Source organism: Macaca fascicularis, chromosome 3, assembly GCF_037993035.2.
Source record: "Macaca fascicularis isolate 582-1 chromosome 3, T2T-MFA8v1.1".
Classification (NCBI taxonomy): Eukaryota; Metazoa; Chordata; class Mammalia; order Primates; family Cercopithecidae; genus Macaca; species Macaca fascicularis.
Window position 1 is genome coordinate 109847755 of NC_088377.1, and position 14680 is coordinate 109862434.

The 14680-nt window shown below is 38.0% G+C and overlaps 1 protein-coding gene across 3 annotated transcripts in view; it reads right to left on the bottom strand.

The window, feature by feature from the left end:
- The window catches only part of ITGB8 (integrin subunit beta 8), an 81770-nt gene that overhangs the window by 43445 nt on the left and 23645 nt on the right, over nucleotides 1-14680 (bottom strand). For 2 of the 3 annotated variants that reach the window (XM_005550019.5, XM_065542213.1), the window contains exons 2-3: nucleotides 5410-5495; nucleotides 1917-2091 (exon numbers count right to left, since the gene is read on the bottom strand). The exons of the other annotated variant lie outside the window; for it this stretch is intronic. In XM_005550019.5, the coding sequence (XP_005550076.1) occupies nucleotides 1917-2091; nucleotides 5410-5495 (261 nt within the window). The remainder of the gene's footprint in view (nucleotides 1-1916; nucleotides 2092-5409; nucleotides 5496-14680) is intronic. 3 annotated transcript variants of the gene reach the window in all.

Consider the following 14680-nt stretch of genomic DNA (forward strand, 5'->3'; position numbering starts at 1 on the left):
AAAGATTTGCAGGAAAGATGATATTAACAACTTACTCTTCAAGTGTGAACTGGGAAGTATTTCCAGACTCATTTGAGTATGAAAGCTGAAATGTAATGGAATTACATGTGTGCTGAAAGGGGCGATGGCCTGGATTAAGATCCTGAAGAATCAGGTAGATTAACAATGGGAAAGGCTCTAGTATGTAGTCTTGCTGGGGATATGGAAATGCATAAGAAATTGGGGATGCTAGAAGTAATCTCAGGCTCATATAGATCAGAAAAACTAGGACTACAAACCTATTAGGATAACAGGAAAAGAAAAAAATCATTAAAGATGGTTGGGCAACTATAACATTAAAATGCAGCTTATATTCAGTGTGCATGAAGGAGCATAAGAAAAATAAATAAAAAAAAATGCAGCTTATGATTGTCACATCTCAAGAATTTAAAAAAGAATAAAACATTTTTAAGGATGTAGTCATATTTACTAGAGGCAAGTGATATATGGTAAGCTTTATATATAAGCTGCTGAAAATTGGCATTCGATTAGAAAAATAGGCATATTTGTATGGAGATACAAATTACACAAAAAAGAGCTAAAAATGGTTACCAGCTTAGGGATAATGTTCAAACTTTCCAGTACTAAGAAAAAGGCAAAAGAAAACACAGACGAGAGAGGCATGTGTAATTATAGGAATATCTAAGGGCAGAGTTTAGTGGATGTATTGAATTGGAATTAGGTGAACAAGAGCATATAATTTTTGTTTCACCCTCTCTCTTTCTCTTTTTCTAAAAAGAATTTATTTACCACACTAAATAATTTTTTACAATGGAAGGTGAGAATAGCTATAATCTTACCAATCTAATTACTTTCATTTTCGTATATTCCTTTCCAACTGTTGCTCACAATGTCCATACTGGGCTGTGTCATTATTTAATAAGGGAAAGAGCATAGTTTTAATTGGAAACTGGGAATATGCCCAGGGCCAAGAAAGTAATGGATTTTGTTTTTCTGATAATCAGAGTCTGGAAGAAATAGCACATTTCTGGAATGGGGAAGGGAATGTGTCAAGAATGGTTATTTAAAAATTAATGACAGGACAGGACCACCCACAATGAAATGACAAAGGCTTGGATACAATTGCGAGCTGTTTTAAACTACATGCATCTAATTGAGTGGTGCACATCTGTGTACCTTGATTTATCTTACTATATGTAGTTTTTACACCAGGATTCTGTAGCAGTGGAGGAAAGTGAATAATGTCCAGTGGCCTACAACATAGGCCAAACTGTGAAATACACTGTGAAGGAAGGGGAAGTAAAAAAGAGGTATAGGAGAAAAGGTGTAAATTAATCTTAGGGGCCATCACAAAATGGCCCAAGGTAATTATGATAATCATGAATTGCAGCCTTGTGATTGAAAGTCTATTACAAAAGCTCTAAGAACTTTGTAATAAACTTTTAATCACAAGTTGGTTGTGATTAAATCACAATCACATAAATATTGATTGCTTGATTGATTTAATTTTGGAAGATCCCTTCCAAAGGGGATCAATCAAGCTAGCAAATACTTATGGAGTGCTTACTACATGCCAGCGCTCTGCTAGGCATTGGAAAAACAGAGTGGAATAAACATGTCCCCTTGCTCCTAGGGCTCACAGTAGAGTAGAAAAACACAATTACATCACAACCTGATCAGATTATGTGAACAGAACACATAATTAGAATATAGTGTGGTCAGGTTTGCAGTGTCCGAAGACACACAGCTGGCTGCAGGCACTATAAAGACTAGAATTCTAATTTCTTGATTCTGAGTCCACTGTGGCTTCTACAATAACAATACTGCCTGCCACATAATATTTAAAATGAGCAAATTAAAATAAGTTGCAATTTCAAGTTAAGAATCATTATAGATGTATTTGAAAATGACCAAACCTGGACGCAGTTGGATAGACACTTCTCCTGGTGTCACCTGGGTATTAATTTCATTTTCAGTGGGTATTATAACATGCACAGATGGGTATTCTATTGAATCAACTGAGCAGCCTTTGCTTATTAAATTGGAAACAATATCACAACGTTCACTTCTTGATCCACCTGAAATGAAATCCTGTTTAAAAGAAAGAAAATCACTGATGTTTTTAGTGTATATCATCTCAGTTACATTCAAAGAAAATGACATAGCAAATATTGCATTTTTGGTATTTTATATCATTTTAATTTCTTCTAATCCTTATGTTTTTACTCTTTCTACAAGAAAAACACAAGCAAAAATCCTACTCCACTTTCTGCATCTAAAACCTATTTGAGAAGGAAAAGCTCAGACTGAAGTTCCTCTGGTTGGCTTTTTTTTTTCTCTCTATTTTGGAGACAGAGTCTCCCTCCTGATCCAGGCTGGAGTGCAGTGGCACGATCTTGGCTCACTGCAACCTCCATCTCCCAGCTTCTAAAAATTATCTTGCCTCAGCCTCCCAAATAGTTGGAACTACAGGCACATACCACCACACCCAGCTAACTATTGTATCTTTTGTAGAGATGGGGTTTTAGCATGTTGGCCAGGTTGGTCTCAAACTCCTGACCTTAGGTGATCTGCCTGCCTCGGCCTCCCAAAGTGCTCCCAAAGTGTGAGCCACTGCACCTGACCTGGTTGGCTTTTTATTGGTTGTTATTTTCATCAATTTAATATAATATTCTGGGGATATATATATGAAAAGGTTTTTCTTTTTCCTACTCATGACTGAGTCTTTTTGACTTCCAAACATAGCAATTTGCACAGAAGTGAGAGAATTCTATCATATTCTCTTTGACAGTGAAATTTTTCCTATCATATATACTGTGAAAGTATAACTATGCTCTGAGCCTGCACTCTGAACTCTAACTATGCATGACACTCTGCATCAGATATAACGGGTAGGAGAGGAAGGGAATTCTTCAAGATATATAATGTCTTTCATAGATGTTAGAAAGGAACATGGGGCATTAAACTAGGTAACATTGATGATGCCCTTTCTATCCTAATTACTTTCCAATTACTTATGTAGTGTAGAAGGAAAGAGAAAGCAAAGTACATGGAATGGCAGATTAACGTGCTACATAGTAGTGCAAGCAAACTGGATATATCCTGTCTAAATTTTCTAGAGACCTTTTGCTTTTGACTAGCTTTGAAAATTATTCAAGCCAGGTTTACTTTGTTACCATTTATCTATCCTAATCATGAGCAGAAAAAAAAAAAAAAAAAAAAAGGCCTGCCTCTCCCTTGCCTCTCCTTCCAGGCTTACTGGTTGAGGAATCATTGGCATCAGCCACATCCGCACCTAAAGGGTGAGGGATCTTCCAAAATTAAATAATACATTCTTCCTCTCAATGACATCAGGTCGGCCTGCAGGGAGTGGACAGCTCCTTCTGTTAATGGCACAGATGGTGGCTGAGTCCTAAAACTGGCTGCTTCCCCTGAGGTTGTGTTATTAAAGCAGGCACTCCTCCTGGTTTCCTAACCCTGAATGAGTTGTTCCAGAGCCTTGTTAAAGTTCTATATAGTCCTCACTCCCATTTCTTAAGCCATGCCTCTGTGCCCAATGCTTCCCACATTGCTTCATTTCATCCTCACAAAGACTGTGTGGAGGGTTCAATTTGTATTTCCATTTTAGAGGTATGGAAATCTGAGATTCAAAGTGGTTAGGTAACATGTGCAAGTTTATAACATTAGAAACTGGTGGAACTGGGATTTGAATCCAACTCAGTGTTTCTTCAGAGCCTGCTCTTTCAATACATAAACTAGGCTGAACTGCGCTGTATAGAATATTTGAGGACATGAGCACCCAAGTGAGTTTCTGACTGTTTTCCCTAAGATCCCATCTGAAGAATGTCACCAATAGTGATAGATTTTCCTTCTCCCCTCCAGCAGCCACCTCCTTTCTCCTTGACTTAGCTCCTTCTATCGGACAACTGACTCCTCCGAATACTCAAAATCCCTCCTTCTATGGCAGGACTGACAGTTATTCCCAAAGCTATGACTCTCCAGATTATTTTCTTCCAGTCGGAGGTGTGAGAGGGAGAAGGGGTCCCTCTGAAATCGAATGTTCTATGGCTAACATCTTACATGTGGCTGACAACTGGGCTTCTCTTTTGAAGGCTCTTCCAAACTACCCTCACTAAAGCGTTCAGCAGTTGACAGCAAGTTGGCACAAACTTCAGGGCTCTAAGGATTTTCCTTAGTGAAGCAGTAAAAATCTAAAATGAAGTACTGGTTTGGGGTCAGGAAATAACAAGCCATGAAACATTCTTGACAGAGAAAAACCTGGAAGCAAACACCAAATTTGAGGTTATAGAGATGAAGAAAGGGAGATGCTAGAGTAAAGTGAATTCTTTTGGTCATTTGGCTCACAGGAAGTGATGGGATCGGACCCAGAAACTCTGAAATTGTCCTCTCTGTGACATGCCTGGCTCCACGGGTTCTGATGAAGCACTTTGTAGTTCATGAATGACATCTGGTTTTCTCACTGGTGGAGCCCAGAGTCCATCTGGGAAGCCTTTAGGCTATCGGTAGGGAGACTTACTTTCAGACGTGCCTACCATTTCTTGAACTCTTCCCCTGCCTCTATTCTGACTTGCTTCCTAGAAGAAAATGATATCCACCATTTGTTGCTATCTTTCAACTTTCTTTTTTCTCCAAGAAGTAATAAAGGAGGTCGGAAGGATAACAGTAGGCACAGTTGTTAAGTCAGAGGAGACAAAAGCTACAGACTTATCTCCATGTCAAGCAAAAGGCCATTAAAGACCCATTTGTTTGTTCTAATTCCCAGGAGCTACATAAGTAAATGTAAAATTATTTAGGTAATCTCATACAAGAAGAAATCCCAAATTAGCAGATTGCTTCTTCAGTGCAATTTACTAGATACAGGCAGTTCTAACTCTAGATTACCGACAAAAAAAGAAAACTCACAAAACAACCCTAGAGCCAAGAAAGAAGGAATGCATTGTAATTGTTTTACTAAGAATTTTGTTATTAGGATCTGTTTATCTTGGTAGAACAGAAAAACAGTTATTTTGAACAACAGGATACATAACCTTATGCCTCAAGCTGAAGCAAGAATTCCACACCAAAGCCTACTGAACTATCAAAAGTTACTAGCTGTGGTTGCCAATTCTCTCTATAGAACAGATGGAAAACATAAAATGGTTTGTACTTCATTTCAAAATTACCGTAATTTTCCTAATAAAAAGGTTATGCTTTATTTTATATTCAGCCAGATATGCTATTTCCAAGTATAAAACCAAATAAAATTTTCCTTATGTTCTGCAGTATCTTTCTTTTTCCTGATGCACCTTCAAGGCACAGAATATTAGGAAAATGAAGTCATGCTATAGCTCAAGTCAACCATGAGAAAAAGCAAAAAAAAAAAAAAAAAAAAAAAAAAAAAAGGCACACCTCTTGAACACACCATCCACATTCTGGACCCAGCGCAAGGCACCTGGCACAGGATGCTGCATTTGAAGATGCACATATATTGTCCTCTGTAATGAAGGAGAAAACAGTTATAATTTACTCTCAAAATAGAAAGCATATATAATTCTAGACTACAATGCATTTTGAAAAACTGAAACAAGAGGACCTTTTATTACAAAAATCTAACAACAAAGATATATAATTTATTGGAAAGAGTTGACCTGCTCATTGTAATTAACAGATACCTTGATAATTATGATTTAGTTATGAATTTGGGAGAAAGAAGAGTGACAAAAATGTGATTTTGATCAGGTTTGGGGGTCTGGCTTCAATTCTGCTGCAATAGTAGAGGGCAAGGACCCTCCAAATTTTTTAGTAAGTTTAGTAAGTTTCACTGTATTTCATATTCTCTGAAGCAAATAGGTGCTTTGGGTTCTAGAGTTTTTCCTACAAAAATGATTGTTTATAGACATAAATCTCAACATATAAATTCACATTAAATCACAGATAATGAATTTTCTGCAAAACAATCTTGATGGGCATATAAAGTAATTAACTTGGGAATTCTAATTGTGTGAATATTGATTATTTTGGCTTGAGGAATACCAGAACCAGACATACTGGCATGATTTAATATTTTAGAATTAAAGTGGTTAAACTGAATGAGTTGTTTTAGTAAATTTAATTTCTCAGATTGGATGACTAAAGATCTAAGATCATGACCAATTCACATTTCCATAGATTCCTGCACATGTCCATAATAGTTTAATAATAACATCGTGGTGCCTGGAAATTATTTGCCGTTATCCCCCTATCCACTAACTGCTGAAACAATTAAAATAGGGCTCATTAGTATAGGTTGAAACGCAAACTATGATACAGAATGAGTCATACATCATTTTATCATGAGTTTTTACTAGAACAATCACATACTTCCTACAGTCTATTCTTTACCATGAGATGTTGTAAGGACACTGGAAGTCACAGTGTGATCTGTCCATCTCACTCAGAGTAAAGAAAAGGGACATCCTGGATGTAGGCAGCTCACAGACCAAATGAGGAGAGACATATATAAGCAAACAGTATCACATAGTATAAGATACACAGAGAGATTTCACCAAAGTGGTGGAAGAACAGGGAGAAGGTACCTCTCACTCTGCTTTAGAGAGGGATAGGTTGGGGTGGAGGAAGAGGGTATATTTAAGGATTGCTCCCCAGAGGCAGTCACATTTAGTATCTCTCTTTGTCATCTCATTTTCTTTCTTCTAATCCATGTTTATCTCTTTAAAAAATATATTACATATACAAGAAAAGTATGTGTCTGTGTGCACACTCATGCACATGTGTGTATGTGCCCAATCTCACATGGTCATGGTAATTTAAAAGGGAATAGAGACCACAGAATCTCTAGCTAGCCATATTCCAACTGTTTTCTCTTTTTCTCTTTCTCTCTCAACTTTCCCCAACATTCTGGAAATACAGGATAAAAGTGGTTCTGACCTGGAGGTGGAAGGGGATGAGAGGGGAAAGTAGTAGGAGAAGAGTAGAGAGGGAGGAACTGTGTTTACTCCTGTGTTTACAGCTAGAAGTGCTAACTGGGGTGGTATGGAGCACCCTTCCCTGTATTTCCACGGACACTCAATGGAGTAAGTAGAAAACATCTTTCCCTAATACCTCTAATGTTCTATCATCTCCTCTGTGTATCTCCTTTGTCCTTCACTTTATATCAATTTTGTATATACATTGTCCAAAACTTCTTCACTTCACTAACCTTTCTAGACCTGGCCTAGAACACAAAGAACTAAAGTTAACTCTAATATTTTGTGCTTCCTTTACCACCAGCTTGGCTTCCCAAAGTATGAAAACTCCTTAGCCTAAACATTTTCCATCTGTTGTAGGCTGCCAAACTGTAAAATCTGCTTGCTACTAAAATGTTCAGAAAAGTGAGTGACCTTTTTCGTTTTGTTTCCAGAAAGAAAACCAATTTAGGTGTAGACGTTATGCACATTTGCAGACTGCTACGGTCTGAGTGTGTCCCCCTGAGTTCATACGTTGAACCTTAGCCTCTAATGCAATAGTATTAAGAGCTGGGGCCTTTAGGAGATGATTAGGTCATGAGGGCCCCACCCTTCTGAATGGGATTAAGGCTCCAAAACTTTTAGCTCTCTTGGTCCTTCAGCGCTTCCATCACGTAAGGACACAGCAAGAAGTCCCTCACGAGACACTGGATGCTGGTACCTTAATCCTGGACTCCCCAGCCTCCAGAACTGTAAGAAGGAAATTTCTATTGTTTATAAATTACCCAGTCACAAACATTTTGTCTTAGCAGTACAGATGAACTAAGACACAGACCTAATTTGACTTTTGCCAACTCTTAGCCTTGACTCAAATGAAACATGAAATTAAGTCTATTTCAGTTCAGACTTGACCAAGACTTTCACTCAACAGGTAAGACTTTTGTGTTGGCAGTTAAGACTGTAGTGTCAAAAAGAGGGTAAAGAACATGAACAGACACTTCTCAAAAGAAGACATTAATGTGGCTAACAAACATTGAAAAAAAGCTCAACATTGCCTATCATTAGAGAAATGCAAATCAAAACCACAAGGAGATGCCATCTCATGCCAGTCAGAATGGCGATTATTAAAAAGTCAAGAAACAACAGATGCTGGCAAGGTTGTGAAAAAAAGGAATGTTTTTTCCAAGTGATTATATACAATAATATAATTGAAATAACTCCAAAAAAGACTGCAATCTCCAAAGTAGATCTACCATTTGATTCAGCAGTCCTACAACTGTGTATCTACTCAAAGGAAAAGAAGTTATCTTATAAAAAGACATCTGTGTGCACATGTTTATCACAGTACAATTCACAATTGCAAACATATGGAATCAATCTAAGTGCCCATCAGTGGAAGAGTGCACAAAGAAAATCTGGTATACATATACACCATGGAATACCACTCAGCCATAAAAAATAATAATGTCTTTTGCAGCAACTTGGATGGAATTGGAGGCCATTATCCTAAGCAAAGTAGCTCAGGAATGAAAAATCAAATAGCACACGTTATTTACAAGTGAGAGCTAAGCTATAGGTACCCAAAGACATACAAAGGGGTTTAATGGACATTGGAGACTCAGAAGAAGGGTTTGGGAGAGGGCTGAGGGATGAAAAATTACCTATCGTGTATAATGTACACAATTTGGCTGATAGGAACAATAAGAGCCCAGACTTCACCACCATACAGTTCATCCACGTAATCAAAAACCACTTGTACACCTAACGCTACTCAAGTAAAAAAAAAAAATTTAAAGTACCGTAGACTCATGGAAAGGATGCTGCAGAATCTAGGATGCCGGTCTTTGCTTCTAATAATTGTCTGACTCTGTTCGAAGTTAACCTAGCTTCAAGCTCAGATAAGGCTCCTACTTCCCTAGTACACATGGCAAAAACAAATTCACAAGTGAAAATCTGTTTTCTTTGTATTCTGCTTCTTTTCTTTAAAAAGTTCTAGTGCCCATCTCTATTCTCAAATTTCAGACGCCTAACGATGATGACCCAGAGGGAGAGAAATGTGGTCCTGTCAATACTTTCCAGGTTCCAGGGCTGACATTTCTCAGGGTCTACATAGCTACAGGAAAAAAGATCCCATAAATGGATCTGGAGGAGGTGGCCACATGGTTCTGCAGGACTGGAGGAAGGTCATAAATTGAACTGCATGGGAAGAGTGTCAAACATCATTTCTGGAGAGTGTCATGGTTATGCTTCACAGAAGACATGCCAGATACAGTTTGGCATGCAGCATTTTAAGAAATTTCTTTCTAATTAAAAATATGCAAGTAAGTAAAATGCCAAATATACCTATATCAACAATTACAGGAATTATTTTCACTGAATGTTCAAAGTATTATGAATGCTATTAGTCAGCGTGTGCTAGGAATTTCTTCTCTCTTTCCCACACAAACACACATACACTCTCTCCTTCCCTCTCCTCCCACAACACACATACAAACACACTGTTCTGTGAAAGTAAAAATCTTTACACTGCATATACAACAATGCATGACTGCTGTTTACAGACACGGACAGTTTGTTATCAGCTTCTGGATCTACATAGTTAATTTGCCCTCCCATCCAACATTACAGGAAAACTACTTTATAGCAATGGTTTCCTAGCAGCCCTCAGCACTGCACCGACACCTCATTAGAGGGTGTGCCTGAGTGGGTTTTCCCACTTTATGATTGTGGTTGCTGCTTGTTCAGCTATTTGCCTAGTGATGTTGCAATGTGCACCTTGTTCTTTATATTCAAACACTGCATTTTAATAAGGATTATGTTTTATTGATCCCAAGGGAAATTCTTAAGCCAATGGAAGAAGTATTATAATGTGCTAAAGCACAGATCTTCAGATCCTCCTTGTGTGCTCATTTGTTTTAGTTCTCAGTGCCTCATAAAGCCCATGTTATTTTAAAAAAATGTATTAAATGTATTGCTTTAGTGCTATCCATGATAGCAAAGACACGGAATCAACCTAGGTGCCCTTCAGTGGTGGGCCAGATAAAGAAAATGTGGTACATATACAACGTGGAACACAACACAGCCATAAAAAAGAGCAAAATCATGTCCTTTACAGCACAATGGATGTAGCTGGAGGCCAGTATCCTTAGCAAATTAACTCAGAAACAGAAAACCGAATAACACATGTTACCACTTATAAGTGAGAGCTAAACATTGGATACACGTGGACATAAACATGGGAAAAGCAGACTCTGACAACTACTAGAGGGTAAAAGTAGGGAGGGGAGCAAGAGTTGAAAAACTGTCAGGTACTATGCTTAGTACCCGGGAGGTGGGATCATTAATACCCTAAACCTCAGCAGCATACAATACACCAGGTAACAAACCTGCGCATGTACACTCTGTTTCTAAAATAAAAGTTTAAAAAAATGTACTGCTGGCTGGGTGCAGTGGCTCATGCCTGTAATCTCAGCACTTTGGGAGGCCAAGGTGGGTGGATTACCTGAGGTCAGGAGTTTGAGACCAGCCTGATCAATATGGTGAAACCCTGTCTCTACTAAAAATACAAAAATTAGCCAGGCATGGTGGTGCATGCCTGTAGTCCCAGCTACTTTCTTTGTTTTGCTATAGCTGTGTGAAAATTTTCAGGAAAGAGCAGGAAGAAAATAGAAATAAAAAGGGTTAGAAAATTGACATCCATTGTGACTCTCACACACATAAAAAAGATGCTAATATTTTTATCATCTGGAATTCTGAGAAAAATTGGTTTGGGGCCTAGTTCTTCAGAAGTATAACTGTACCAGCAGTTCTGGAGTCCCTGGGGCAGTTTTATGTCACATTACTATCTCCCATCTAGAGAAAGTAACCAGGTAGGCTGGGAGCGGTGGCTCACACCTGTAGTCTCAGCACTTTGAGAGGCTGAAGTGGGCAGAACACGAGATCAGGAGATTGAGCCATCTTGGGTAGCACAGTGAAACCCTGTCTCTACTAAAGATACAAAAAAAATTAGCTGAGTGTGGTGGCACATACTGTAATCCCAGCTACTTGGGAGGCTGGGGCAGGAGAATAGATTGAACTTGGAAGGCGGAGGTTGCAGTGAGGCAAGATCATGCCATTGCATTCCAGCCTGAGCGACGGAGCAAGACTCCATCTCAAAACAAACAAACAAAACAAAACAAACAAAACAAACAACAACAACAAAACCTGCCTTGACAGAAATCAGAAAGAGATTTAATTGCATATTGTCAATAAATGTGTACATTCTAAGTAATTGTATTTCTGGAGCTGTTAGCATGTGCTGTGCATCTTATATTTTCTCATTGTGTGATGAGATAGTATTGCTAAATAGTTACTGGGAAGAAACTTCCAATGTTCCATAACACAGCTACTTACTAAGCTAGTTACCTAAACTTTCCAAGCCTCCATCTCCTCCACTGTAACACAGGGCTAACTATAACCATATGAAATTGCTGATGTGAGGATGAAGTAAGGTAAAGCATGCCAAACAGAGTGCTCAGGGCACAGTAGGCATTCGATAAAAAAACTGTTGTAATGTCATTATAATTAATATTATCTATGATGGGTATATTATCTATATACACATACATACACATTATATATATAGACACATACATACGTGTATGTTCATGTGTGTATTAAGCTCTATGTTCAAAAAACAAAGAAAGATGTTATGTGTCCTCAAACTTGTTGTAAATGTAACATGCTGTCTTTAAAATGAAAGTCCCTTGGGTCATAAAGATAAAGTTTTAAAAATACATCTGGCCGGGCGCGGTGGCTCAAGCCTGTAATCCCAGCACTTTGGGAGGCCGAGACGGGCGGATCACGAGGTCAGGAGATCAAGACCATCCTGGCTAACATGATGAAACCCCGTCTCTACTAAAAAATACAAAAAACTAGCCGGGCGAGGTGGCTGGCGCCTGTAGTCCCAGCTACTCGGGAGGCTGAGGCAGGAGAATGGTGGGAACCCGGGAGGCAGAGCTTGCAGTGAGCCGAGATCCGGCCACTACACTCCAGCCTTGGCGACAGAGCGAGACTCCGTCTCAAAAAAAAAAAAAAAAAAAAAAAAAAAAAAAAAAAAAAAAAATCTAATATATAAAAATAGCTATTAAGTAAAAAGTGCTGCATTTATTTTAGCTGTTTAAAAATGATTCTTAAAAGCCCACAACGTTGAATATATACACATCCATCCAATCTATTACAAATACAACTTTGGCATGACTATGAACTGGCTTACTGAAAATCTCTTAGAACACCTGCATTTTATTCATATTTTGCAACATGAACATTGATTTAAGCTGAATAATTTTTAAATTATTTCCCAGAATTAAATGTTTATGACATATGTGAAATGACCTCCATAGCTATCTGTCATAAAACATAATAAATATCCATCGTCAATAGGACAGAGTACACAAAAATCAGGAAAAGACATTCATGACACCCACTTAGGTATTCTTTGTTTTTGATGTGCCATTCATTCATATTATTTTGAAAATATTTAGTTGATAGAAGTGACAGGGGGAAAATATGGACCAACAAACTTCCCAAAACTAAAAAGGACAACAGAAGTGTCAGTGTTTAGAATGGGATCTTTCCATAAGTCAAGTGATTGGATCAAGTTAAAGTTTTTAGAGACATTTCTAGTTTTTTTCTGTAGTAAAGTCAATAAAATTTTAACAACATTTAAAGGATGTTCATGGTTATCTGGCAAAAAGAACAATTATAACTGATAAAAACTGTAGTACTTGATATTTAGAATCAATTATTCTGGATTCTTCTGTTACTCCTAGACAAAATGATTTGTAAGAAATGCATTTTTTTTCCAGGCAACATCCCTTTCCTAATTGCATTTACTATACAAATTAAATTAAATTTAGATAACTATATAAAACTACTTCCTTAAAAAATAAAACAAGTAAACACTGTTGTAATTAATGCATATTCTGCTTTGATAACAGTCAAAATCAGACAAATTGAGCACGCTTAAGAGTAAAGAGTATAACTGGGTTTTCCTCCTTCTACATATACATGTCATGGTCATGTAAATATGCCTTAAAAATATATTACTTGATTACTGAATCTATCTTTTACAGAGAAATATAATATATGCTATCATTTAATATAAAAATTAAAACAAATAAATACATTGGCATTCTAATCACTGGCCACGACCTAGTTATTCCAAGTTTTGATTTGAGGTTTCCTAAAGGCCCCTACAAAAATAAAGGCAAGGAGTAGGTGCTTAGGCCTACTTCTTTGAAAATAAGGTGCAGCAAAAAAACAAAACAAAACAAAAGTCAGTTAAACATTACCAGGGATTAAGTAAATGGGCATGAGAGAAAAGGACGAAGCACAGAAAGCTCTCCGAAAAAGGTGGATTTGAGTAGGTAGGTTCCGAAGAGTTAAGAGAAGATATATTACCGAGAAGTTAGTGCCTGAGATGATCCCTCAAAACAGGGGGAGCAAGGACCTATTTGTTGAAATAGACAAAGAAGCAGATGTCATTAAAATAACGATAACACATCTGTGGCAAAACTTTAGCTGCTAAATACCACCAATGCCTATTTAAACTGTGCTCATATAGAATTAATTGAACAAAATTCATGAAATTCAAAATATTTGTAGTTGGCTTCTGAATTATGCTTTCAGGAAATACTACAATCCTGTAGTATCACCCAGCTAGGCTGGCACATTCCTCTCCTTTGCCTCCACCATAGTGTTTAATTTGTTTCAAACTTGTAGAAAACAAGCATTCAGACCATGGAAATGAAAATAAGTATCTTTAGGGGGCAAACTATTTTCTCTAAGTAATTTTGCCTCTACTTTCACTTAGGAAAACCTACAATAGTATTTATGTTTAGTGAAAACCAGTTTGGATTCCTCTCTATCTTGCCTTCTCTGTTTGCTGTTCCAGTGATTAGGTTTGATAGTCTGAACGTGTATTTGGAAGAGAAGGAGGTGGTACAATAATGTTCAATTCTTATATAGTAGCTCAGCAGGAAGCTGGGGGAATGAGGACATTACAAGAAAAAACAATTGTTTTAATTCCCCTGAGAAAGACCCTGGAGTAGAGATTGTTAGCAAGTGACTTACTGGGACAGGGAGCAAGCATATACGTTGGTGCAAGCAGCAAGCATATACGTTGGTGCAAAGGGAGTCTGGCCTCAACCTGACCCCTCCCATAGCTTTGAGCCCAAATGACAACACAAAGTTGTCCCACCTGGAAGCCTGGGGCCTGTTTTCTACCCCATATCAGACGGTCAATGGCTGCATGCAGCCTGGTATGGGGAGGAGTGAGGTTGGAGCGGGTCGATGTTCCAGGCATCTCTGAGCAATGTGGCTCCTTTTGGTGGAGGGCAATTCCTTTGAGAAAGTGACAACTGTGAGCCATAAACAGCCAGAATGCAGAGCAGCTGAGGATGGGTGCACCAGTCCTATAAAAAGAGCATGGGTGGGGCACTAGCAATGTCTATATAATAATCTCCCCCAGAGGGTGATAAATGATTAGAGTATTGTAGCACAGATTGCTGTTTGCCTGCATGTTCTTAACTAACGGACCTAGATTTGTTGAAGGTGGCATTGAGAGGAACTGAAATGCTGCAATTCTCACCTTCTCTTGCAATGATGATGATTGCATAACTAATTATGATAATTTAAACGGAAGCAGAAGTTTCTGAATGGGGCATCTGTGAAAGTTTTCAAAAAAGTTTTTTTTG